General features: G+C 38.4%; 1 protein-coding gene across 6 annotated transcripts in view; it reads left to right on the top strand.

The window, feature by feature from the left end:
- HEPH (hephaestin) overlaps nucleotides 1–23,923 on the top strand; it is a 95,448-nt gene that overhangs the window by 36,806 nt on the left and 34,719 nt on the right. For 3 of the 6 annotated variants that reach the window (XM_055338424.1, XM_055338421.1, XM_055338423.1), the window contains exons 10-14: nucleotides 424–574; nucleotides 3,263–3,475; nucleotides 13,409–13,622; nucleotides 15,403–15,542; nucleotides 16,287–16,418. In XM_055338424.1, coding sequence (XP_055194399.1) covers nucleotides 424–574; nucleotides 3,263–3,475; nucleotides 13,409–13,622; nucleotides 15,403–15,542; nucleotides 16,287–16,418 — 850 coding nt within the window. The remainder of the gene's footprint in view (nucleotides 1–423; nucleotides 575–3,262; nucleotides 3,476–13,408; nucleotides 13,623–15,402; nucleotides 15,543–16,286; nucleotides 16,419–23,923) is intronic. The other 3 variants (XM_055338426.1, XM_055338425.1, XM_055338422.1) reach the window with 2 other exon arrangements.

The following is a 23,923-nucleotide window of genomic DNA, read 5'->3' as shown; positions in this document are numbered from 1 at the left end:
TATATCAATAGCAGTTACACATCCTTTCTTTTATTTTCTAATCCCCTCCATATAGAGTCCTTTCCTGATCTGCTAGCCACATTTCCCCACTCCTTTCCCCAGCTAACTCTAAGGTCTCTTCTATCACTCTCTGTACTTCTCCATAATCCCCACCTTGTGCTTCTTCCCTGTCCCCTTTCATGCATTCCTCCTCTCTCGTCTTGTCACATAGTTCTGACCTCTTTCACCCACCTTCAATTTGAAATCAGCCGAGGAAAAACTGCCTAGCAACAACTACAACTCTAGGAAGGAGGTATGGGCTTGTTTCTGTGTCTGGAAAAATAAATAGGAAAGAATCAGAGCTCATTGGGTCTGGATTTGCACAGCCCACAACTGCTGAAACCATTGTCATTCTTTCCTATGTTCTCTTCCATGGATCTACAGAAAGGAGTGGATAAGGAATTTTTTCTCCTTTTTACTGTGTTGGATGAGAACAAGAGCTGGTACAGCAATGCCAATCAAGCAGCTGCTATGTTGGATTCTCGACTGCTCTCAGAGGATGTCAAGGGTTTCCAAGATTCCAATCAGATGCATGGTATGGGAAGGCTTTTCCCCCCAGCTGCAGTTGGGAGGTTACAAGTAAAAATCTAACCTAATGTTAATCATGTTCCATCCTTGAAAGAACTGATCCAATTGGTTAGCTCTACCCAAGACATGAGCTAGATTGAAGAATTAAATCTAAGGCAACAGGGATCCCTGGGTGGCGCAGCGGTTTGGCGCCTGCCTTTGGCCCAGGGCCCGATCCTGGAGACCCGGGATCGAATCCCACATCAGGCTCCTGTTGCATGGAGCCTGCTTCTCCCTCTGCCTGTGTCTCTGTCCCTCTCTCTCTCTCTCTGTGACTATCCTAAGTAAATAAAAATTAAAAAAAATAAAATAAATCTAAGGCAACAGATCTTATATTTAACACCTGGTTGTGCTGTGTCCTGTGTTACACAGAATGGGGGACACTGGAAAAATGTGCTGCGAAATGATTGCAGACAAGGAATCCACTAGAAAGTGAGGAGAGAAAGCTGGAATGATACCTTTCCTGTCTTATCTCCTTCTTCCTTATTGACCACTACCCTTGCTCCCCAACTCCATACTCCATCCAAATGAGGCTATTTTTCTCTTATATAGATATATCTTGTACTTTTCTGACTTCATGCCTTTACAATGTTTTGCCCTTTAGTTGAAATGCCTCTCCTCATGTGATGTGATGAGCACTGGGTGTTATACTATATGTTGGCAACTTGAATTAAAATAATATTTTAAAAATTTAAAAAACATAAGTAAATAAAATAAAAAGCAAGGCCTCTCCTTACATTTTTGCCCTTAGCCTGTTGAAATTATTTTCATTCTCTAACATCCTACTCAAAAGCTACTTCATCCATGTAACCATTCTTTGTCACCCAACCCCAGGATGATGACACCCTCATCTGAACCACTGTTGCAATTTATCAGACTATTTTAATAGCATGTTCTATATAGTTATTTGTTGCATGGTTTTTTACTTCTGCTAGAGTGTAGTCTCCTTAAAGGTGAGTACTGTTTATTGCTTATTTCTGTATTGTCTACACTTTCTAATAAATAGCAAATGTTTATTGAACAAGTGAACTAACAAATTAATGAGTAGACATGTAGGTGGATGGGTGAGTGAGTGAATGGGAAGACATGGTCCCCAGTTTGCAAAGAGCTCCCAGCATTTTGCCATGAAATGAGACTATTAACACACATAAAATAATTATAGAACAATCCAAGATCAACTATAATTAAATGTTTAATTGTGTGAAACAGCTTTCAAGTGATATGGAGTTCATAGGAGGAGAACATTAATGAGGAACAATCGAATTAAAGGATTCCTGGAAGAAGAGAGAGCTTGAGCTAGGGCTCAAAGGCTAAATAGGTTTGCAATTAAACATTACAGGCAAAGGAAGCAGAATCAGATTAGCAATGTTCTCATAAGCATTTTGGGGAATTACCAAACAGGGCTACTTATTAAAGATATTTCTAGTGGGTGTGGGGACATTGAAAAGGGGTCAGCTTTAATCAGGTCTCCCTGTATTTTCAAGAGGAGTGTGGAGGATGGGAGGGAGTCATGAATGTGTTGTCTTATGACTCCATCTCTTGGTTCTCATCACCAGTAAGTTATATCAGCTGGGAAACCAATCCTGCAAACCAAGTTCATTTCAGTTTTAAACTTAATGGAGCACCTGAGTAGTACAAGCATACATGCCAGGTGATTTGGCAGTCATACTGATATTGTCCTGCTAGGGCAATCTAGTGTGGGAGATGGACTTTTAAGTAAATCATTTGACTCTGTGGTAAGTGATATGGAAGAATTTTGTGTATGTGTGGGGGATGTTTCATGGAAATGAGAGAGAGAGAAAGAGAAAGAGAGGGAGGAGAGGAAGGGAGAGAGAGAGAGAGAGAAAGAGATAACTGCACATGGGAGGTGACATTTGAGCTGGAGCATGATGGATGAGTAGTAGTTTTCTGTAGAAAGACTGGAGGAAAAATGTATTCTAGGCAGAAAGAACAGCATGTGAAAACTCAATATATGTTTTGTAGACATCTAGCATGTTTAAGGCTATGGGGATGCAGAAACAAAAAGAACTCACAACAGTGTTGTGTACCTGTGTGTGAGGAGGCATAGACTGCAAGCAGGGGTGCCAGAGTGAAGGTTTTTGCAGAAGTTCAGACCAGAAATGGTGAGGGCCAGAACCTAGGCAGTAACAGTGAAGTGAAGAAAAAGAGACAGATTGAAAGATGAATATGGAAATTTGGGGGGACTCCAGTAATTTATGGAGGAATGGAGAAAAAGAACAAGATGAAGGAGGAACAATCAGAGAGAATGTAAGAGAACCAAGAAAGTGTGGTGCTATAGAAGCTAAGGGAGGAGAGTTTCAGGAGAGTGGAATTAGTAGAGGCTGGTATCCTTGTGTATGTGTATATGTGAAGGAGTTGTGGTAGTGGAAAGTAGTTCAGTTTTACAAGAATTTGAAGTGTGGTAGAGGAGGGGCAGGAGGGGAGGTCAGAAAGACAAGTTGGACCCTCATTCCAAAGAGGCATATCTTCATAAGGACAACTAAATTGGTTTAGAGAAGAAGGCATAAGAGTTTAATGTAACCCAGAAATTTCAAGTTGTTGGAAACCATAGTACAGAGATGATGCTATGCTTCTGGTCAGTGCCTGAGTAGTCTGATCTCATCTTCGTGTTATGTCTTGTGTTTTTGTTTTCCAGCCATTAATGGGTTTCTGTTCTCTAACCTGCCCAGCCTGGACATGTGCAAGGGTGACACAGTGGCCTGGCATTTGCTTGGTTTGGGCACAGAGACTGACGTGCATGGAGTCATATTCCAGGGCAACACAGTGAAGCTTCAGGGCATGAGGAAGAGCGCAGCCATGCTCTTTCCTCATACCTTTGTCATGGCCATCATGCAGCCTGACAATGCTGGTAAGTGCCTTAATGGCTGGTCCTAGGCTTAGAGCTCTATTGGGCATGGCACTGGGTGAGGGGGGCTAGTGAAAAGAAAAGAAGACACGTTGAGGGTACATGGAAGTTTTCAAAACACTCTTTCTTCTCTCTCCTCAATGTGTACTCCTATGTTCTGGTTATTTGGGTTTTTTTCTTAGCTGCAGATATAAAGTAAAGATCTGGGGAAGATCTTTTCTGGAACAACAGGAAAGAAGCAAGGATGCTGCCCAGCGTCAGGGCAATTCTTATATAGGTAGAGGGTGGACTTGGATGTGTAGTCCCATGGCTATGTAGAGATTTTATAGATATAGTCCTTACACTGGAGGGAGGTTCATAAGATACACCTATAAGTGCTTTCAACTCTAATATTTTGTGAGGATTTCTGCAAACTGCTGGTGGGAATAGAGTGGGGGTGTACTGTGATAGTTTCAGCCCAGGAATCGAGCATAAAAGCTTTTAGTTTAAGTTCTTTCATTAATTCGCTATTTAATTTTGGTCTAACCAACCCCCACTCTATGGCTAGATTTCTTCCTTCTTTTATTTCTCTGTCCCACCCCCCACCTCCCTCCCTCTCCTTCCTTTCCTATCTTTCCCCTTTCTTCCCTCCTTCCTTTCCTTTCTCTCCCTCTGTCTCTCCCACCCTCCCACCCTGTCCCCTCATCCCTTTCTGTCTCCCTTCCTCTAATTTCCCTATTTTTACTTCATGAAAAAATTTGACTAGAACATTTCTTTAGATTCCATTAATGTCTGACATTTTATCACTTAGCAGTATTTTTTTTTTTTTGCAATCCCTAGGATGCATTATTATTTCAGGCAGTAGGTGGCAATAGTATTTGTCAGAAAAATCTGGCAGTTCCATGCAGTCTCCACTAAGCTTTTATTTTAGTTCTTTAAATTCCATTCATATTCAGAAATAAATCTGTAAACCAAACAAGTCTCTTTGACAACTTAATAATTACATCTTGGCACTAGATTTGAAAACTATTTGACATAAAGTTGGTCTCCACAGACTTCTTGGGACTTCATTTCTGTCCATCTACTTGGGATACTTTCTTGGTTAGACAGAGTTATTGTTAGCAAATAAGGAACAGCAGTTTATGGAGATTAAAATAACAACAGACACAAGTTCTTGGGCATAAGGTAGGGAACTTCTAGATGAGAAAGTCTTGAAATAAAGAAAGGAAAAAGAAGAAAGAAAGAAGGAAAGAAGAAGAAAGAAAGAAAGAAAGAAAGAAAGAAAGAAAGGAAAGAAAGAAAGAAAGAAAGAAAGAAAGAAAGAAAGAAAGAAAGAAAGAAAGAAGAAAGAAAGCGAGCAGAGGATGGTGGTAAGGGAGGGAGGGATGGAGAGAAGGAGGAAGAGGAAGAGGAGAAGGGGTAGGGGAAGAGGAGGAAGTAAAAGAAGAGGAAGAAAAAAAGACACTCTTCTCTAGCCTTGGTCACAAAAATACCCCTAGGTTTACTCTTCTTCCTGCAAAATTAGTCAGCCTCCTCAGTCAAGTTTATATGCCTCCACATGCTCACTCTTACTTTGGATAAATGAAATTATTTTTGTGCCACTCAAAAGGAGGCCCAAGGATGGTTGCTGTAGATGGCTTAAAAACATTCTGATTGGTGATACGGGGAAAGCGGGAGTGATGGGTTTATTAGAGTAAAGATTTGAAAGGTTACTCTTGGTCAAGATTGATGAAGTTTTGGAATATAAGTGAGGTTTGGTGGGGTGAGGTCCGGAGCCAACAACCAAGAAAGAATTCTTGAGATGTCTTTGATGCAAGATGGTGATTTTATTAAAGCAGAAAGAGCTGCTGCCCTGGGTCTGTGAGCAGTGGCTGATTATACACATGGGATTTGGGGAGGGGGGTTGAGGATAGTGTAGTCTCTAAGGAATTTTGGAAGCAAGGTTTCCAGGACCTGGAAAAGGTCACTTATTACCGTCTAATAAAACCTGAGTAATGAGACCCTTCAGATGTATGGTGGGCTATGTGCTTGGAGAATGATTGCCAACACATATCTTTGGGGTTTAGAGATAAAGGAAATTTCTAAAGGAATTTTTGTGTATTAAAGTAGACTTACAGGATCCTGGGGGTTGGGATAAAATTGACTTTTGCCCTTAGCAAAGTATTACGATCAAGGCAGTTGAGTCTGTAGAGGAATGTCCCTCTGCCTGTTTCAAGGACTTGTCAACGTACTGTGCTGGGATCCTGCTTTGTCCTCAACTAATCCTCTGTTCCCCCAACACTTCCCCCCTGAACAATTTTTTAAAATATTTTATTTATTTATTCATGAGAGACCCACAGAGAGAGGCAGAGACACAGGCAGAGGGAGAAGCAGGCTCCTCGCAGGGAGCCTGATGTGGGACTCGATCCCAGAACCCCGGGATCATGCCCTGAGCCAAAGACAGACGCTCAACCGCTGAGCCACACAGGCATTCCCCACCCCCCAACATTTTGACCCTTAAATCTTTAAGGTTGTTGAAGGTGGAAGGTGTCATTTTCTGTAACTTCCTCCTGCTGAGTAGGGGTGTGGAGATGTCCATACCAATGGGTCAATGTTGGTCAGTTGGGGAACATATTGGGGAATTATAAAAAGGAGAAGGCAGCTGAATCCAATGAGGACAACACATGAACCTTCTTGAGTAGACAGGATCATCTTTCAGCTGAAAATTATGGCAATGAAGGAGTCTCAGTAGGCAGGGAGACACCAGAAATAAGAAAATTAAGGTTAACATTATAATGAGAAAGTGAAGACCTTTGATAGCTGAACTTTGGTAATTTTCTTTTAGTCCAGGAGTTCAAAGCAATCGCTAGAGAAAGATCACTTAAAGCACCAATTTGAGTATTTATGTTAGATAGAAACCCAGAAATATTTTTGTGGTCATCTGGAATGTATATACAGCATTTTTAAATGATAACGTATGTTTTATCTTGTGTAACAGTTAAAACATCTAATGTCATTCCATTTTGTAAAAATGCTTCAACACATTTGTGTTGCTTTAGTATTTAATAGAGACATTCTACATTGAGTCTCATTTAGGGCTTTGACCATGTACTTATTAAGAGGTTCCATGTTCCAAACAACATCATCTGGTCTCAAAGAGGGAAGAAAAATGGATGCTAGGCAATCATAACAATGAAACATAAAACATGTCCACTGTTTTAAATGTGGAAGGTTGGCTGGGTTGGTAATGGTAATGATATATATGCGCATCCAGGCAAAGCCCAGATTACAGTGACTTATCCAGCCATGGCCTATCAAAGCCGTGACCATGAATCAGAGTGGCATAGCCATTGGGATCACATTAGAAGACAGTCATACAATGTTGGGCATCCCTAAATGTATCATCCTATCCAATCATAAAGAAAGTGTGGTCATCTCCGTTAAGTCCATATTTAACCCCATGTGGTAGGGTATGCTCTGGCTCTAAAGGAGCAATTTTGGGGGATCCCTGGGTGGCTTAGTGGTTTAGCGCCTGCCTTCAGCTCAGGGCATCATCCTGGAGTCCCCGGATCGAATCCCACATTGGGCTCCCTGCATGAAGCCTGCTTCTCCCTCTGCCTGTGTCTCTGCCTCTCTCTCTCTGTATCTCTCATGAATAAATAAATAAATAAAATATCTTTCTTTAAAAAGGGGAACAATTTTGTCATCCCAGCCATACAGAATTTTCAAAGTGCTAGTTGTATATGCAATTGCTGGGGAATTCCATTCTTTGGTTGTTTAAATAATCATATACTCATGGGCTCTTGTTATCCCCATAGAATAACAAGAAGATTGTCTATACATGAGCTATTGTGGCAATTTCTCTGAGGGTTACCTCAAGTTGTCTAGCTTAGGCAAGCAATATTATTTTAAAGATGATCAGAGGGATGCCTGGGTGGCTCAGCAGTTTGAGTATGTGTCTTTGGCTCAGGGCATGATCCCAGAGTCCCAGGATCAAGTATCAAATCGGCCTTCCTGTATGGAGCCTGCTTCTCCCTCTGCCTGTGTCTTTGCCTCTCTGTTTCTCTCTCTCTCTCTCTCTCTCTCTCTCTCTCTCTCTGTGTGTGTGTGTGTGTGTGTGTGTGTCTCATGAATGAATAAAATATTGGAAAAAATAAAGTAGACTTACAGGATCCTGGGGTCGGGCTAAGATTGCCTTTTGCCCTTAGCAAAGTATTACCATCGAGGCTGTTGAGTCTGTAGAGGAATGTCCTGCCTGTTTCAAGGACTTGTCAATGTGCTGCCCTGGGATTGTGCTTTGTCCTCAGCTAGTCTTCTGTTCCCCCATTAAAGATTCCTGGATTTCCTTATTAGCAAAAGCCCAGACTCTTTTTACCTTTGCATTTCTCGGGCCTTTCAAACTCTTTTTTCTATAAAGATTTCATGAATACTAGAATGTTGGAAGTGGTAGAGCCCCTTTGAGATAATGTCAATTTACTTTATTAATGGGAAGAAAAGACAGAAGTGTGTGTGTGTGTGTGTGTGTGTGTGTGTGTGTGTGTGTGTGTGATTTACCCAGATTAAATATCTTGGCTCTCAATTTTTTCTTACTATCTTGACCCTTCCCCATTAAGTCCTATTTATTCTTACTCCTTAGATGATTCTTGGATCTGAAGTCTCCTTCATTCTTCCCTTGGGCACTTGATCTCCAGTTAAGTTAGAGAGAAACCCTCAGAAGTAGTCTCCAAACACAGGACAAAATTATTGAGTTAATGGAAAAGCCAGGACCAGAATTTGGCATTGGAATTCTTTGGAGTAACTAGTGATGAGAGGTGGTAAATACACATATGTAATTAAGCAGCTTTGCAGATGACTTAAAAACATCACCATGGGGACGCCTGAGTGGCTCAGAGGTTAAGTGTCTGCCTTTGGCTTAGGCCATGATCCTGGAGTCCTGGGATCGAGTCCCAATCGCTGCATGGAGCCTGCTTCTCCTTCTGCCTCTGTCTCTGCCCCTGTCTCTCTGTCTCTCATGAATAAATAAATAAAATCTTTTTAAAAATCACCATGAATATTCAATATTTTGTGTACTGAATGCCTACATTTATGGTTAACAAACTAGAAAAACAAATGTCCAGAAAAAATTCAGCAAAGTGTTAAGAATGTTTGAGTCCTATGGATTTATTGGTTATTTGTTTTAATATTCTTTTCCTTTGTTTTAGATTTTAATAAGTTTATATCACACTTAATAGAAATGAACAATTGTATTTAAAAATATTATCTTACATACCTCAGTTCTTCCAGTAGAACTAATGATTCTAGAGCTTTAATGGATAGGAAAAGCGACAGAAAAAAACTAGGGCTTGTAATGTGTAATTTTCCATGAAACTCATGTTAGAGTTCTCAACAAGCAAAGAGAGCATTTATTATTTATTATTGCCCTAGTCTCTCAGGGTTTCTTTCTTTTTTTCACCATTGGAGCTTTCTTTATTCATTATCCTCCTCTCCCCACACCTTTTTTTTTTTTAAAGAAAGAGCAGCTTAATTTTTTTTATTATTTATTTATGATAGTCAGAGAGAGAGAGAGAGAGAGAGAGAGAGAGAGGCAGAGACATAGGCAGAGGGAGAAGCAGGCTCCATGTACCGGGAGCCTGATGTGGGATTCGATCCTGGGTCTCCAGGATCGCGCCCTGGGCCAAAGGCAGGCGCCAAACCGCTGCGCCACCCAGGGATCCCTCCCCACACCTTTTAATTTATTTTCTTTCCACCACTCCTTTTTCCTGTCCTCTCTCATTTTTCTTCTTCCTTTTCTTCTTATCTCCTTTAATCTCTCATTTCTTCTTTATACATTCATTCTTTCCTTCTTTTACTTCCATCTATTTTTTCTCCATCTTATTTTTGTCCTTTCTTCTTTTTAATTTTCTTCTTTCATTCTTTTATCTCTCTTATTTTTATCTTCCTTCTTTTCTCTTTCTCCTTTTCCTTCTCTCCCCTCTCTTTTCTCCCTTTTTTTCCTTTTATTTCTTCCTTTAATTTTTACCTCTTTTTTGGTTTCCCTTTTCTCCATTTCCATCACTCCTTTAATTTTCTTTCTTTGTCTTCCTTTCTCTTTTTAGATTTTTTTCCTTTTCCCTACCTCTTGTTTTCTTTTACTTTTTCCTTCAATCTGTATCTTTTCTTTCCTCTTTTGACTTTCTCTCTGGTTTTCCTTCTCTTTTATTCCTCACTTCTTTTTATTTTCCCTTCATTTTACAATAACATTTTCACAAAACAGTAAATCTCTGTTTTCTTCCACTAAGCGGTCTAGATACTAAGGATACGAGGATGAATTAGGCAGCTCACAGTTAGTATGAAGGAGAGATGATGGTACCGTCTTGCCAAGAGCTAAAGTAACACACAGAAAACTAACAATTTCTGCCTGACTTGTGTAGTAAAGCTCTTATAGGGAAGCAGGCATTCAAAATGAACATTTGAAGAAGAGTGAACTGTCACCAGGCACAGAAATGGAATGGGTGGTGAAGAGATCATTATTATAGGCAATAGGACGCTTATGGGTAGTGACTTGAAAGCAGCATCTGGGGGTTCCTGGGTGGCCCCATCAGTAAAGTGTCTGCCTTCAGCTCAGGTCATGATTCCAGGGTCCTGGGATTGAGCCCCACATTGGGCTTTCTGCTCAGTGGGGAGCCTGCTTCTCCCTCTTCCTCTACCTTCCACTCTACCTGATTGTGCTCTCTCTCTCCGTTAAATAAATAAATAAATAAAATATTTTTTTTTAAAAAAAAGCAGAATTTGCCTGAAGAAGTTAACACAAACTGATTTTATTCAGTGACCCTCAACTGAAGGTGGTATGCTAAAAGGTGTTTGGAACTGTGTGGAGGTACTTTTACTTGTCACAATGACTGGTGATATAGAGGAGGTGATACTATTATTTAGATGGTGGGAGTTAGATATGATAAAACTTTCAGCAATATGTAGGGCAGTCTTAAACAATGAAGAATAGTCCCACACAAAATGCTAATAGCATCTCTGTGAAGGAATAATGAGAAGTAAGGCTTAAGAGGAGGCAAAGTAGGAGGCTATTGCAAGAGGCAATAAGAGCCTGCCAATGAATGGAAGCAATAGGGATAGAGAGAAGGGGTAGCAATGAGGGATATTTGAGAGAGAAATTACAGAACTTTTCTGAGGGGCTGAGCAAGAAGAAAATATTCCTGAAGTTTCCAGTTTCTGTAATATATATAGAAACTGGAAACTTCAGGAATATATATATATATATATATATATATATATATATATATATATATATAACCAAATTAGCAAGTATAGAAACAAGGACAGGGTAGTAAGATTTGGGTAGAAAGTACTCATTTTAGAGTATGTCAATTTTTAAGCTTCTGGTGAAATTCAGGTGGTATGAATTTCACAGTAGGTAGCTAGGTAGAAATGTTAAGATAGGAGAAGTAGTCCAGGCTAACAAGTTTGAGTGTTCTCATAGTTCAAGTCCATAAGCTGTAAAGTGATAAGAAAGAAAACGTAAAGCATAAATCAACATTTAAGAGGTACAAGGAAGAAGAGAAGTCAAAATAAGGAAACAGAAAAGAATTGGTCAAAGAGTTAGGAGGATACTAAGATTCCAAGAACAGTATTGTAAGAGTGGCTTGGATATGCATTATGCTAAGCAATGTATTAAAGAGCATTGAGAGAGTGGCTTGGATAATAATGTCCATATAAGAAAATTTAGATGATGTACTAGTCCAAAGGCACATGACTTCCCAGAATGTCTTCTTTTTATTATCTATCCTCTTCAGTAACCACCAGACTTAAAAAAAAAATCAGACTTTATTATCCACACCAACCCCTGAGCTATGAGTTTTGAGCAGCATATGGAGCCATTCATTTGCACACATATTCATTCACTCAAAATATATTTATTGCACATCCTCAATGTGCTAAGACTGGAGAAAAGTGAAAAGAAAGAATGATTCTTATTCTCTGCAAAGATCCACAGTAGACACATCAAAACACACCAAAACACATTCATAAAACAATAAGATAATTTTTGTGATATATATCATGAAGGAAATAAAATATAGTGATGTGATAAAATGAAAAGGGCATTAATTTTGAGCGGATGTTCGGGAAAGGCCAATCCAAGAATGTGATATTTATATTGAGACCTAAATAATGAGGATGAATGAGCCATATAAAGATTTCTAAGTAGAACATTTCAAACAGAGGGGCCTATAAATGCAAATGTCCAAATATGGAAACAAGCATGGTTTTTCAAGAGTCAGAGTGAAAAGTCAGTAGGGTTGGACTGTGGTAAGCAAAGAAAAAGAGTGACATGAAATGAGGTTGGCAAGATTCATATTATGTGAGGCCTTATAAATCATAGTTATAAGCTTGGATTGCATTCTGAGTATGAATGAAGCATATAAAGCAAGGTAGCAATGTGCTCTGGATCATATTTGTTAAAGAGGGCCTTGAATCCTGTGTGACAAATGGTTGAAGATGGAAGGAGAAGAAGCAGAGAAGACAGTCAGGATCCTGTTAAAGTTTTCCATTTTAGTGATGATGGTGGTTTTGACTAGGGGAAGAAGAGTGAAAATGAAGGATAATTTTGAAGGAAGAGCTGATAGGATTTACTGATGGAACAGATGTAGAAGGGTAGGGGAAATAGAAGAGTTGGGAAATTTTCATGGAAAGAAAAGAAAAGATTCCTTCAAGAAGTCTATAAACTAGTGGGAAAGACTGTTTTGTAAAGAGAGGAGCACTTACTCTTTAATCATGCGATTTAGATGTAGTGTGTTAAGAGTAGATAGGCAAGAATGTAGAGGCCAGTATGAGCCAGAATAGTCATAGAGAAGTTTCTGGAAGATATTAAATCTGAATTTGGTCTTGGAGAATGAGTGAGCTCTTGTAGATATTTGTGGGAGGGATGGGCAGGTACATTCCAAAAGGGAGTAATAACATGAATGAAAATTCCAAGATAGAAATGAGCTATGTGATAAGGAAAGCAAGGGACAAATTTAGTTGGATCACTGGTTGAATTTGGGACTGAGTCATGGTTTGGAGCCAGCTCATAGAGGCCTTTAAAAGCCAATAAAATGTTTGTAGTGATGGGATAGGCAGTGGGCATCAAGTGAAAGAATGATGAAAATAAATGTCCTAGGAAAGTCAGCTTCTCCTGATCAACATTCCAAATGTCTTAATGTCCTTGACAGAATCCTGTAGCTTGATGTCAGTTCCAGGCAGCTAGCTCTACAACTCTGATATTTAAGACTGATATCCAAAAATTTTATTGTAAAAACTGAGGGAAAGCCATCTCAAAGCCTTCTGATATTAGCATCCTGATAGTCAAGAAGGTTTTTTTTTTAAATCTATTTAAGCCTTTATTTATTTGGCACTTGGTAGAAATGAGAGACAACCGGTCAATGCATTTTTTGGAATAATAATTATTACAGCTTGATTTACTTATTTATAAATTTACTTATTACAATTCACTATGCATTATGCTAAACAATGTGTACATCTTATTGTGTTTAATTTTAAAGCAACCCAGTGAAATAAGTAAAATGATCCACATTGTACCATGAAGGAACTGAAACATACAAAGGCTTAAAAATTACTTCAAGATCATATAGCTAACAAATGTCATATGGTGACCAACTATCCCAGTTTGCTCAGAACTGAGCAGTTTCCACAGGGATATGAGATTTTCAGTGCTAAAACTAGGAAAGTCCTAGGTTAATAGGGAAGGGTTGGCCATCCTAGTGGCAAGAGTCTAGTTTTAAACCTAAACAATGTAGGTTTGGAGCTAGAGCTGTTAACTTCTGTGCTCACTGCTCTCAATAAACTTGTAATCATTTTTTATCCAATGCATAAAACATCTTTATCTGAAATTATCCACTCTATGCAGTATGCTGAGAAAGATACAGGAAATCCTCCAGATACTACACAGGGATATTCAGATTCAGTTTTTTCTCTCTATTCCTTCCTCAGGGATGTTTGAGATTTACTGCCAGGCAGGCAGCCATAGAGAATCAGGGATGAAGGCAGTCTATAATGTCTCCCAGTGTCCTGGCAACCAAGCCAACCATCACCAACGATACCAGGCTGCAAGAATCTACTACATCATGGCAGAAGAGGTAGAGTGGGACTATTGCCCTGACAGGAGCTGGGAACTGGAATGGCACAACCAGTCTGAGAAGGACAGGTAAGGCTTAAAGAAAATTCAGAGACTCTGGACCATTTCATGGATAAGGAAGATACTGAAATACTGAGAAAAGGAAACACTTATCTAAAGGAACCTAATAAGATACCAGCAAATCTGAAACAGGTGCTGGAATGCAGATAAGCTGGAACTCGGTGATTCTTCTATATTGTTGTACTGTGGGTCTGAAGTAAAAGACCTTACCCACATCTTCATGGTCTTTATCTTTGCCTCTTTTCCTCTGGTTGCCAGTAGCACCTACAGCAGAACTTAAATTTTACAGAGGTCTTACTCAAAGGACTAAACACCCAAGCTTACCTGTCACTTGAAAAATGTCACCAATGTATAGGCTAATCTGTATAGCAGAAAAAATAGAGTAGCTTGAGTGAGTTAGAATTTTATTTCTTGCTCAAATAATAGTATGTATATGAGCAGCCCAGGGATAGTAGGTAAACTAATCACTCATAATACTTTTTTCATCTCTGAAACTAAGATGCCTATTCTAGTCATTCCCAGCAATTACAAAAGAGAAAATCAGTCCAGGGCAAGCAGCAGTATCTGTAAAGTCATAACCTAAAAAAACCACTTTCTTTCATAACCCATTATCCTAAACTTATCAATGTGTCCATGCCTAGCTGCAAGAAAGCCTGAGACTTGGAGGGGATTTAGGGTTAGGCAAAATGAATGAAGGGTAGTAGGATATAAAAGCTTCCAGCTATGCAATAAATAAGTCATGGAATAAAAGGCACAGCATAAGGAATAAAGTCAATGATTTTGTAATAGAGATGTATTGGGGAAGATGGTAGCTATACTTGTGGTGAACATAGCACAAATGTATACATTTATCAAATCACTATGTTTTACACGTGAAGCTAATGTAACATTGTATGTCTACTCTAAGAATAAATAAAGCCTGGAAAATATAATCTACAATCCACAGTTAGGTGGCCATGCACTCAGCTAAAATCTACATGATTATATTACTACCAAGAGAGAAGGAGAATGGAAACTGAAGAACAGTTTAGCAATTTCCACTACAATTTATTTTTGTTGTTCTTACAACTCTTTAGCAATTCTTGTCTTTTATGTTGGTTGTTGATGTTGAAGTCTTCTTGCAAACTTGTTCTGAAACCTAGAGAAAGTGAATTTTCTTCCCTGGAACTTAGTTTATTTATCTTTAAAGTGATGTACACTTGAAATAACTTGATTAGAAGGAAATAAGGAAAAAGCAGCAGAGTTGTATCCAAGTGCTAGTTCCCTTTCTAGCTGACAGTATCAATGAAGATAAGTTGTCACTTCTGGGCCACTGATTCTACCTCTACCTAACTAATTAGCCTGTTGGAGATGTCAAATAATAAAATAAATAATAAGGGTTTTTGTAAACAAGAAATCATCTCCAAGGAGGAATTTGTAAAATTCCATTTCCTCCTTACCTCTTCCCATTCCTTACTCTCCATCAGCAGCAGCAGTTAGTGTTCTCCTTTTACCCTATACCATGTCCTTTTGTCAAACTAATTCCATCTGAGACATCACTAAGACTAAAGATCAGGGCTTCTGATTCTTATTCCAGTGTTCTGGTCATATTATTTACATAAGAAGATATTTAAATCTGGCATCTTTATTGTGGTTATATAGCTAATATGGTGGGAAATCTGACATTAGAAGGAATATGTCTTCTCTTTCTTCTGTCTGTGATATGATGTTTGGTCTGACTTAGCTTTCTCATACCTGAAAATGAGGGGTCAAGGACCAGATGCTGATACCACTATTTGGATTCCTCTAGTTATGGTCACATTTTCCTGAGCAACCAGAATGGGCTCCTTGGTTCCAGATACAAGAAAGCTGTATTCAGAGAATATACTGATGGTACATTCAAGATCCCTCGGCCAAGAACTGGACCAGAGGAACACTTGGGAATATTAGGTAAGTGAGTTCCTCCTGGAATCTAGAGATTTATGTTGCTCTTAGAAAGGCAATGTAATATCAAGAGGGCATTTTTATTTCTATTAGTTTTTCCTTATGATATAATAGAACTATAGTAATCTAAAAAAATCAGCCATAAAATAAGCAATCAAAGTGGGGGAGGATTTATAAATTCTGCTGCAATGTGAACCATATTTTTTCCAGGATCTCTCTAGGGATCTCTGACAGTGATAGATTTTTTAAAAATACTTAAGTCAGGGGAACTCAGGAACATGAAAGAGTAAGAAATAAACTACAAGGAATCATTATTACCTTTGTACCCCAGTTTAATTATTGATGCAGTTTCTTCATTTTGTAGGGGCCAATGAGTTTCTTCACTCTTTTCTCACACAGAAGAAACCTATTGGCCCTTGCAGAGAGCCCGTTTTTTTTTTTAACTCTGTGCGAAACTCTCAGTCCTTACTGACAGTGATTCCACAGATTCCTGAGATATCCTTGTGATATTAGATAGATGATAGATAGGTAGGTAGATAGATAAACGATAGATTTGGTGTGAAAAAATAATGATAATTAGAAGCACAATCTTCTTGTTGAAGTACCCTCATCCTGTAGGTACCAGTATCAGTTTAAGGGCCTCTGAATTTAAAAAAGGGAGCTCCTATGAATGTCCTTTTCTTTAATGCCATTAGTATCCTTCTCCCACTACCCCACAAAATACTTTCCTCTTTTTTTTGCATATATTAGGTCCACTTCTCAGAGGAGAGATTGGTGATATCCTAACTGTGGTGTTCAAGAATAATGCCAGCCGCCCCTACTCTGTGCATGCCCATGGAGTGCTAGAATCTAGAACTGGTTGGCCACTAGCCGCTGCACCTGGTGAGTGAAAACACTTAGCTGAAGGGACAAAGGATATGTAGTACCTCTGCTTCAGCCCTCTGGCTTGTCCCCTTTTTTTTCATTGCTCTTAGAGAGCTCAAACAAGGATATTAATCACAGCCTGGGTCTATTTATTTATTTTTATTATTATTTTTTTAACAGCCTGAGTTTATCTCTATGAAATACTCATTTTCAATCTCACAATAGGGTACATAACTTAGGTCTTTAGTTTTACCAGACATCGTTATACTGGTCACACATGGAACCTTATCCTGGACTTAAACCTGGATACAGATTGATCTTCTAATCTAGATATTAAGTTAACCTTGGCTATGGTCTGAGCATCTAATCATGGCTAGAGAGTGACCTGTCCCAGACCACAAATTGATCCTTAACCTCAGCTATTGATAAGGATATTGTCCTCTTATTACAGACTAAATTTTAACTCCAGTCATATACTAAGTTCTTAATACTGAAACGTAGGATGGACAGAATCTGGATCACATTGATTTCCATCCATTTATTTATTGGATAAATGCTTACTGGCAGCCTAGTTGGTGAAGAGACAATTTTACAAGTTATGGATGTAGTGAGAAATAATACATGTTCCTACCTTTAAAAAGATAGGCTATTGGGAAGCCTGTGTGGCTCGGTGGTTGAATGTCTGCTTTCTACTCAGGGCATGATCCTGGGGTCCTGGGATTGAGTCCCACATCAGGCTCCCCATGGAGATCCTGCCTTTCCCTCTATGTCTCTGCCTCTCTCTGTGTGTCTCTCATGAACAAATGGATGCTATTTTTTTTTAAAAAAAGGCTATTATGATCGAGATACAAGTAAACTTATTTTTGTAATGCAGTGTCTTACGTGTTAGTAGCAGTTCTTAATGTGTGCTGGAAAGGTATTTAAAAAGGGTACCTAGAAAGGACATCTAAAATTGTAGCATAGTAGGTGACCCAGGACTCCTCTTGTCCACTGAACAAAAATAGATAACATTTGGATCATTCTGAATACTTAAGAGATCAGCCCATGAATGGACAAAACAAATTCCACAAATAGAGGAAGAAAAGAGCCACACTGAGGAAGTCAAGAAATATAGAGACATAGTTTAGGGGAGAAATGGATTGTGGGTGCTGCAGAGGGGAGGGAGCCCTGGTCACAAGAAAAGACACATGAAAGTGGAGCACAGAGGGTAATGAAAAGGGAGAACACGTCTTCAAAGCCATGAGCTGGAAAAATGATAAGAGCTGATTTTCATGAGTTTTTGTAACAAGCAGGGCTTGAAGGCTGGAGTTTTAAAGGTCAACAGGCAACTAAGGCATTCAGGGGGGAGATTGCTCTTTTTGGAGCACATCTGTAAGAGATGGTGTTTATAGAGATGCCTCTTTGGTGATAAAAGAGCCAGCAAGTGCCATATCCCTCCCCTGCCCCTTCATATAGGCACAGAGCCACCCCAAGGGCAATTTGGCCCAACACATGCTGCCTAGCATGCTTGCTCCAAGTCCCATGCCCCTGTGTTCTGGTGCAACCACCTGTCTTGAGTAAATCTTCATTAGTTCCAGCACAAAAAGACCCTTCCAAGAAGACCAGTGTAGGTTCCCCTGCCCCCATATCACATTCCTAAAGTTTGTAGTTTTAAATGTCAGCAGGCATGGATGGAATAGAGCCTGGAAGGCACTGAGATGCTCCTAGAGAGAAGTCAGGAAAAAAACCTAGAGACAGACAACATGAAGACAGCAATCTGAAAAACACCTGGAATGCACAGGAGGAAATTATTTTCTCCTCTGGAAGTGATTTCCTGAAAGCAACAAGCAAATAAACACCTCTGCTGGGACAAAGGAACCGGCTGTTGCCATTGCCCTACCTCAGCATAAGCACAGAACCACCTGCAGTAGTGTCTACACACAGCACAGCACTGACACTGGCTGCCTAACCTGCTTACACCAAGTCTCATACCCATGCATTCTGCCAGTACTGCCCTTCTTGGTCAAGCTTGAGTAACTCCCAGTGAGCAGGACCCTTCCCCAGAAGACCAGCAGAAACCCCCAACCACACCATATCTCCCAAATGGAGATACATGCAAGACTTCAGTGCTAGCAGAAGAAGTATTAGGTCTCATTTAACATGCAGATCTGTGCACACCTAGATAAACCTCGCTGCATTCTGTCTAAGGTCCAAACACTGCCATAAGCAGGCAAGGAAAGTCTCTGCAGAGGACTGTCCTGAAGAACAGAGCAACCAAAACACATCAGCAGAGTGAATGCAGCACACACAAGAGACACTCTGAAGTTCCAGGCCATGGACACTATATGGCCTCTTCTTCATAAAGCCATTATTCTCAGAAATAAGAAACATACCAGGATTTTATAGCACAGAGAAGACAGTAATACCTTAGACAAAAATACCAAGATGAGAGAATTTATCCCAAATGAAACAAGATAGGATCATGGCCAGAGATCTAACCAAAACAGATATAACTAACATGCCTGGAACTGAGTGGGAAAATTAGAGAGGGAGACAAACCATGAGAGACTCCTAACTCTGGGAAACAAACAAAGGGTTGCAGAATGGGAGGTGGATGGGGGAATGGAGTAGCTGGGTGATGGGCATTGAGGAGGGCACTTGATGGGATGAGCACTGGGTGTTATACTATATGTTGGCAAATTGAATTTAAATTAAAAAAGTAAAATTAATTAATTAAAAAACTAACATGCCTGATGGAGAATTTAAAGCAACCACAAGGATACTCTCTGGAATTGAGAAAAAATGGAAGACTTAAGGGAAGCCCTTAAGGCAGAGATAAAAGAGTTAACAAAGAATAAGCCAGAAATGAAAAAAAAAACACAATAATTGAGATTTGAAATAGAATGGATGTAATGAACACAATGATAGGAGAAGAAATGTGTGGGAGATATCAGAAAGGGACACAGAACATAAAGACTTCTAACTCTGGGAAATGAACTAGGGGTGGTGGAAGGGGAGGAGGGCGGGGGGTGGGGGTGAATGGGTGACGGGCACGGAGGGGGACACTTGACGGGATGAGCACTGGGTGTTATTCTGTATGTTGGTAAATTGAACACCAATAAAAATTAATTTATAAAAAAAAAGAAGAAGCAGAGGGACAAATATATGATATAGAAGATAGAATATTGGAAAATAATGAAGCTGAACAAAAGAAAGAATAATTATGGAACATGAGAATAGATTACAGAAATCAGTGATGCCATCAACCATAAAAGAATTTATATCATAAGAAGGAAAAGGAGAAGAGAAAGAAAAAGAGGATGAAAAATTTATTTGAGGAAATTATAGCTGAATACTTCCCCAAACTAGGGCAAGAGACAGACATCCAAATCCAAGAAGCACAGAAAACTCCCATTAAAATAAACAAAAGTAGACTAATATCAACATACATTGTAATTAAATTTGAAAAAATATAGTAATACAGAAAAAACTCCTAAAGGCAGAAAGACAAAAGAAATCTGAACTTAAAAAGGAAGACTCATCTAAGCTACAGATCTCTCCGCAGAAATTTGGCAAGCCAGAGAGTAAGATATATTCAAAGTGTTGAATGAAAAAAAAATCTGCAGCCAAGAATGCTCTATACAGCAATGTTATCATTCAGAATAGAAGGAGAGATAAAGAGTTCTCAAACAACAACTAAAGGAGACTATGACCACTAAACCAACCCTGCAAGAAATATTAAAGGGGACACTTTGGGTGTGAAGAAAAGACCAAAAGTGAAAAGAAAGTAAATAATCAGAGAAAATCTCCAGAGAAATGGCAATAACACATATCTATCAATAATAACTCTGAATGTAAATGGACTAAACCTTCAATCAAAAGACATAGGGTGTGAGAATGGAAAAAAAAAACTATATATTTATTATTTATTTATTTATTTATTTATTTATTTATTTAATTATATTCTGCCTACACTCATTTTAGGCCTAAAGTCACCTGCAGATTGAAAGAGAGGGGATGTAGAAACATTTATAATGCAAATGGATATCAAAAGAAAACTAGAGGAGCAATACTTATATCAGACATCTAGACTTTAAAACAAAGACTGTAGGGTATTATGCTGAATGAAGTAAGTCAATCGGAGAAGGACAAACAGTGTATGTTCTCATTCATTTGGGGAATATGAATAATAGTGAAGGGGAATATAAGGGAAGGGAGAAGAAATGTGTGGGAGATATCAGAAAGGGACACAGAACATAAAGACTTCTAACTCTGGGAAATGAACTAGGGGTGGTGGAAGGGGAGGAGGGCGGGGGGTGGGGGTGAATGGGTGACGGGCACGGAGGGGGACACTTGACGGGATGAGCACTGGGTGTTATTCTGTATGTTGGTAAATTGAACACCAATAAAAATTAATTTATAAAAAAAATAAAAAATAAAACAAAGACTGTAACAAGAGATGAAGAAAAGCACTATATCACAATAAAGGGGACTATCCAACAAGATGATCTAAAAACTAAATATTTATGCCTCCAACTTGGGTGCATCCAAATATATTAAACAGTAACAAATATAAAGGAACTTACTGATAATAACACAATAATAATAGGGTACTTTAATACACCACCTACAGCAATGAACAGATCATCTAAGAAGAAAATCAACAGGGAAACAATGGCTTTGAATGACACGCTGGACCAAATGGACTTCACAGATATATTCAGAACATTTCATCATAAAGCTGCAGAATACAAATTCTTTCCAAATACACATGGTACATTCTCCAGAATAGACCACACACTAGATCACAAATAAGGCTTCAAATTGTAGAAAAAAAATGTGACAATACCATACATATTTTTTATCATGGTTCTATGAAACTTGAAGTCAACCACAAGAAAAAATTTGGAAAGGCCACAAATACATGGAAGTTAAACAACATGCTGCTAAAGAATGAGTGGATCATCAGGATATCAAAGAAGAAATTTTTAAAAAGCACATGGAAACAAATAAAAATGAAACCACGACGCTCCAAAAATGGGTGACGGGCACTGAGGGGGACACTTGACAGGATGAGCACTGGGTGTTATTCTGTATGTTGGTAAATTGAACACCAATAAAAATTAATTTATTAAAAAAAAAACTTTGTGGTGCAGCAAAAGTACTCATAAAGGGGAAGTATATAGCAGTAGAGGCCTGTCTCAAAAACAAAAAACAAAACAAAACAAAACAAAGAATCTCAAATAAACAACCTAACATTACATATAAGGAAAAAGAAATTAAACCTAAAGCCAACAGAAGAAATGAAATAATAAATATTAGAGCAAAAATAAATTATATAGAAGATAAAACAACAACGAAAGACCAAACCAAACCAAACAAACCTGAAAAAAACAATAGGATGGATCAATGAAACCAGGAACTGATTCTTTAAAATAATTAATAAAATTCATAAAAGTCTATCCAGACTTATCGAAAAGAAAAGAAAAAGGACCCAAATAAATAAAATCACGAAAAGAGAGGAGAAATAGCAACCAACACCACAGAAATACAATTATAAGAGAATATGATGGAAAATTATATGCAAATTGACAACCTGAAAGAAATAAATAAATTTCTAGAAACATATAAACTACCAAAACTGAAACAGGAAGAAATAGAAAATTCAAACACTAGAATAACCGTCAAAGAAATTGAATCAGTAATCAAAAATCTCACAACAAACAGCACCTGTGTGGCATAGTCAGCATCTGACTCTTGGTTTTGTCTCAGGTCATGATCTCTCAGTTGTGAGATCCATGCTCAATTGCAAGATCCTAGGGTAGTTCTGTTTTTAACGTAATTAATTAATTAATTAATTAATCGATTAATTAATTTGGGAGAGAGGGAGGGACAGAGGGAGAGATAGAGAATCTTCAGCTGGCTCCATGCCCAACTCAGAGCCTGACATGAGGCTTGATCTCACAACCCTGAGATCATGACCTAAGCCAAAAGAAAGATTCTGATGCTTTACCAAATGAACCACCCAAGTGCCCCTTATTTTTAACTTTTGAAGAACCTCCATACTGTTTTCCAGATTGGCTGCACCAGTTTGCTTTCCTGCCAACAGTTTAAGAGGGTTCCTCATTCTTCACATCCTTGCTGACATTTGTTGTTGTGTTGTTGAATTTAGCCAATCCGAATGGTATGAAATGATATCTCATTGTAGTCTTGATTTGCATTTCTCTCATAATAGGTGACAATAAGCATCTTCTCATGTATCTATTGGTCATCTCGATGTTTTCTTTGGAAAAATGCCTATTCATGTCTCCTGCCCATTTTTAGTTGGATTTGTTTTGAATGTTGAGTTTTATAAGTTCTCTATATATTTTAGAAACTAGCCCTTTATCAGTTGTTATTTGCAAATATTTTACTCCATTCAGCAGGTTGCCTTTTAGTTTTGTTGATTATTTGCTTTGCTGTGCAGGAGCTTTTTATTTTGATGATGTTCTAATAGTCTATTTTTCCTTTTGCTTTCCTTGTCTGAAGAAATATATCTGGAAAGAAGTTGCTACAGCCAATATAGATTTGCTCTGGATTCAAGGATTTTTATGGTTTTAGATCTCACATTAAGGTCTTTAATTCATTTTGAATTTATTTTTGTGTATGGTTTAAGAAAGTGGCCCAGTTTCATTTTGACATGTTACTATCCATTTTCCCGACACCATTTTTAGAAGAGACATTCTTTATGTCATTGTATATTCTTTTCTACTTTGTTGAAGATTAACTGCCCATATAGTTGTGGGCTCATTTTTGGGCTTTCTAGTTTAATCTATTGAACTGTGTGTCTATTTCTGTACCAGTACCATACTGTTTGAATTACAGCAGCTTTGTAATATAACTTGACGTCAGGAATAGTGATGCCTCCAGCCTTGCTTTTCTTTTTCAAGGTTGCTTTGGCTATTTGGGGTCTGTTGTGGTTTCATGCAAATTTTAGGATTGATTTTTCTAGCTCTGTGAAAAAATGCTCATGGAATTTTGATAGGAATTGCATAAAATATTTAGATTGCTTTGGGTAGTAGAGACGCTTTAACAATATTTATTCTTCCAATACATGAGCATAGAATGTATTTCCCTTTCTTTGTGTCATCTTCAATTTCTCTATAGTTTTAAGAGTAAAGTACTTCACCACTTTGGTTAGATTTATTCTAAATATTTTATTGTTTTTGTGTAATTGTAAATGGTATTAATTCCTTAATTTCTCTTTATACTGTTTCATTATTGGCATATATAAATGCAACAGATTTCTGTACCTTGATTTTGAATCCTATGAGTTAACCAAATTTGTTTATCAGTTCCAGAAGTTTTTTGGTGGAAACTTTTGGGTTTTTAATGTGTAGTATCATGGAATCTGCAAGTAGTGGAAGTTTTACTGCTTAATTACTGATTTGGATGCTTTTTTATTGCTCCTTGTTGTCTGATTGCTGAGGCTAGGTCTTCCAGTAGTATGTTAAATAACAGCAGTGAGAGTGGACATCCCTATCTTGTTCCTGACTGTAGAGGAA

This window comes from Nyctereutes procyonoides, unplaced genomic scaffold (genome assembly GCF_905146905.1).
Source record: "Nyctereutes procyonoides isolate TBG_1078 unplaced genomic scaffold, NYPRO_anot_genome, whole genome shotgun sequence".
In the NCBI taxonomy this organism is placed as follows: Eukaryota; Metazoa; Chordata; class Mammalia; order Carnivora; family Canidae; genus Nyctereutes; species Nyctereutes procyonoides.
This window is presented reverse-complemented; position numbering and strand designations above follow the sequence as displayed.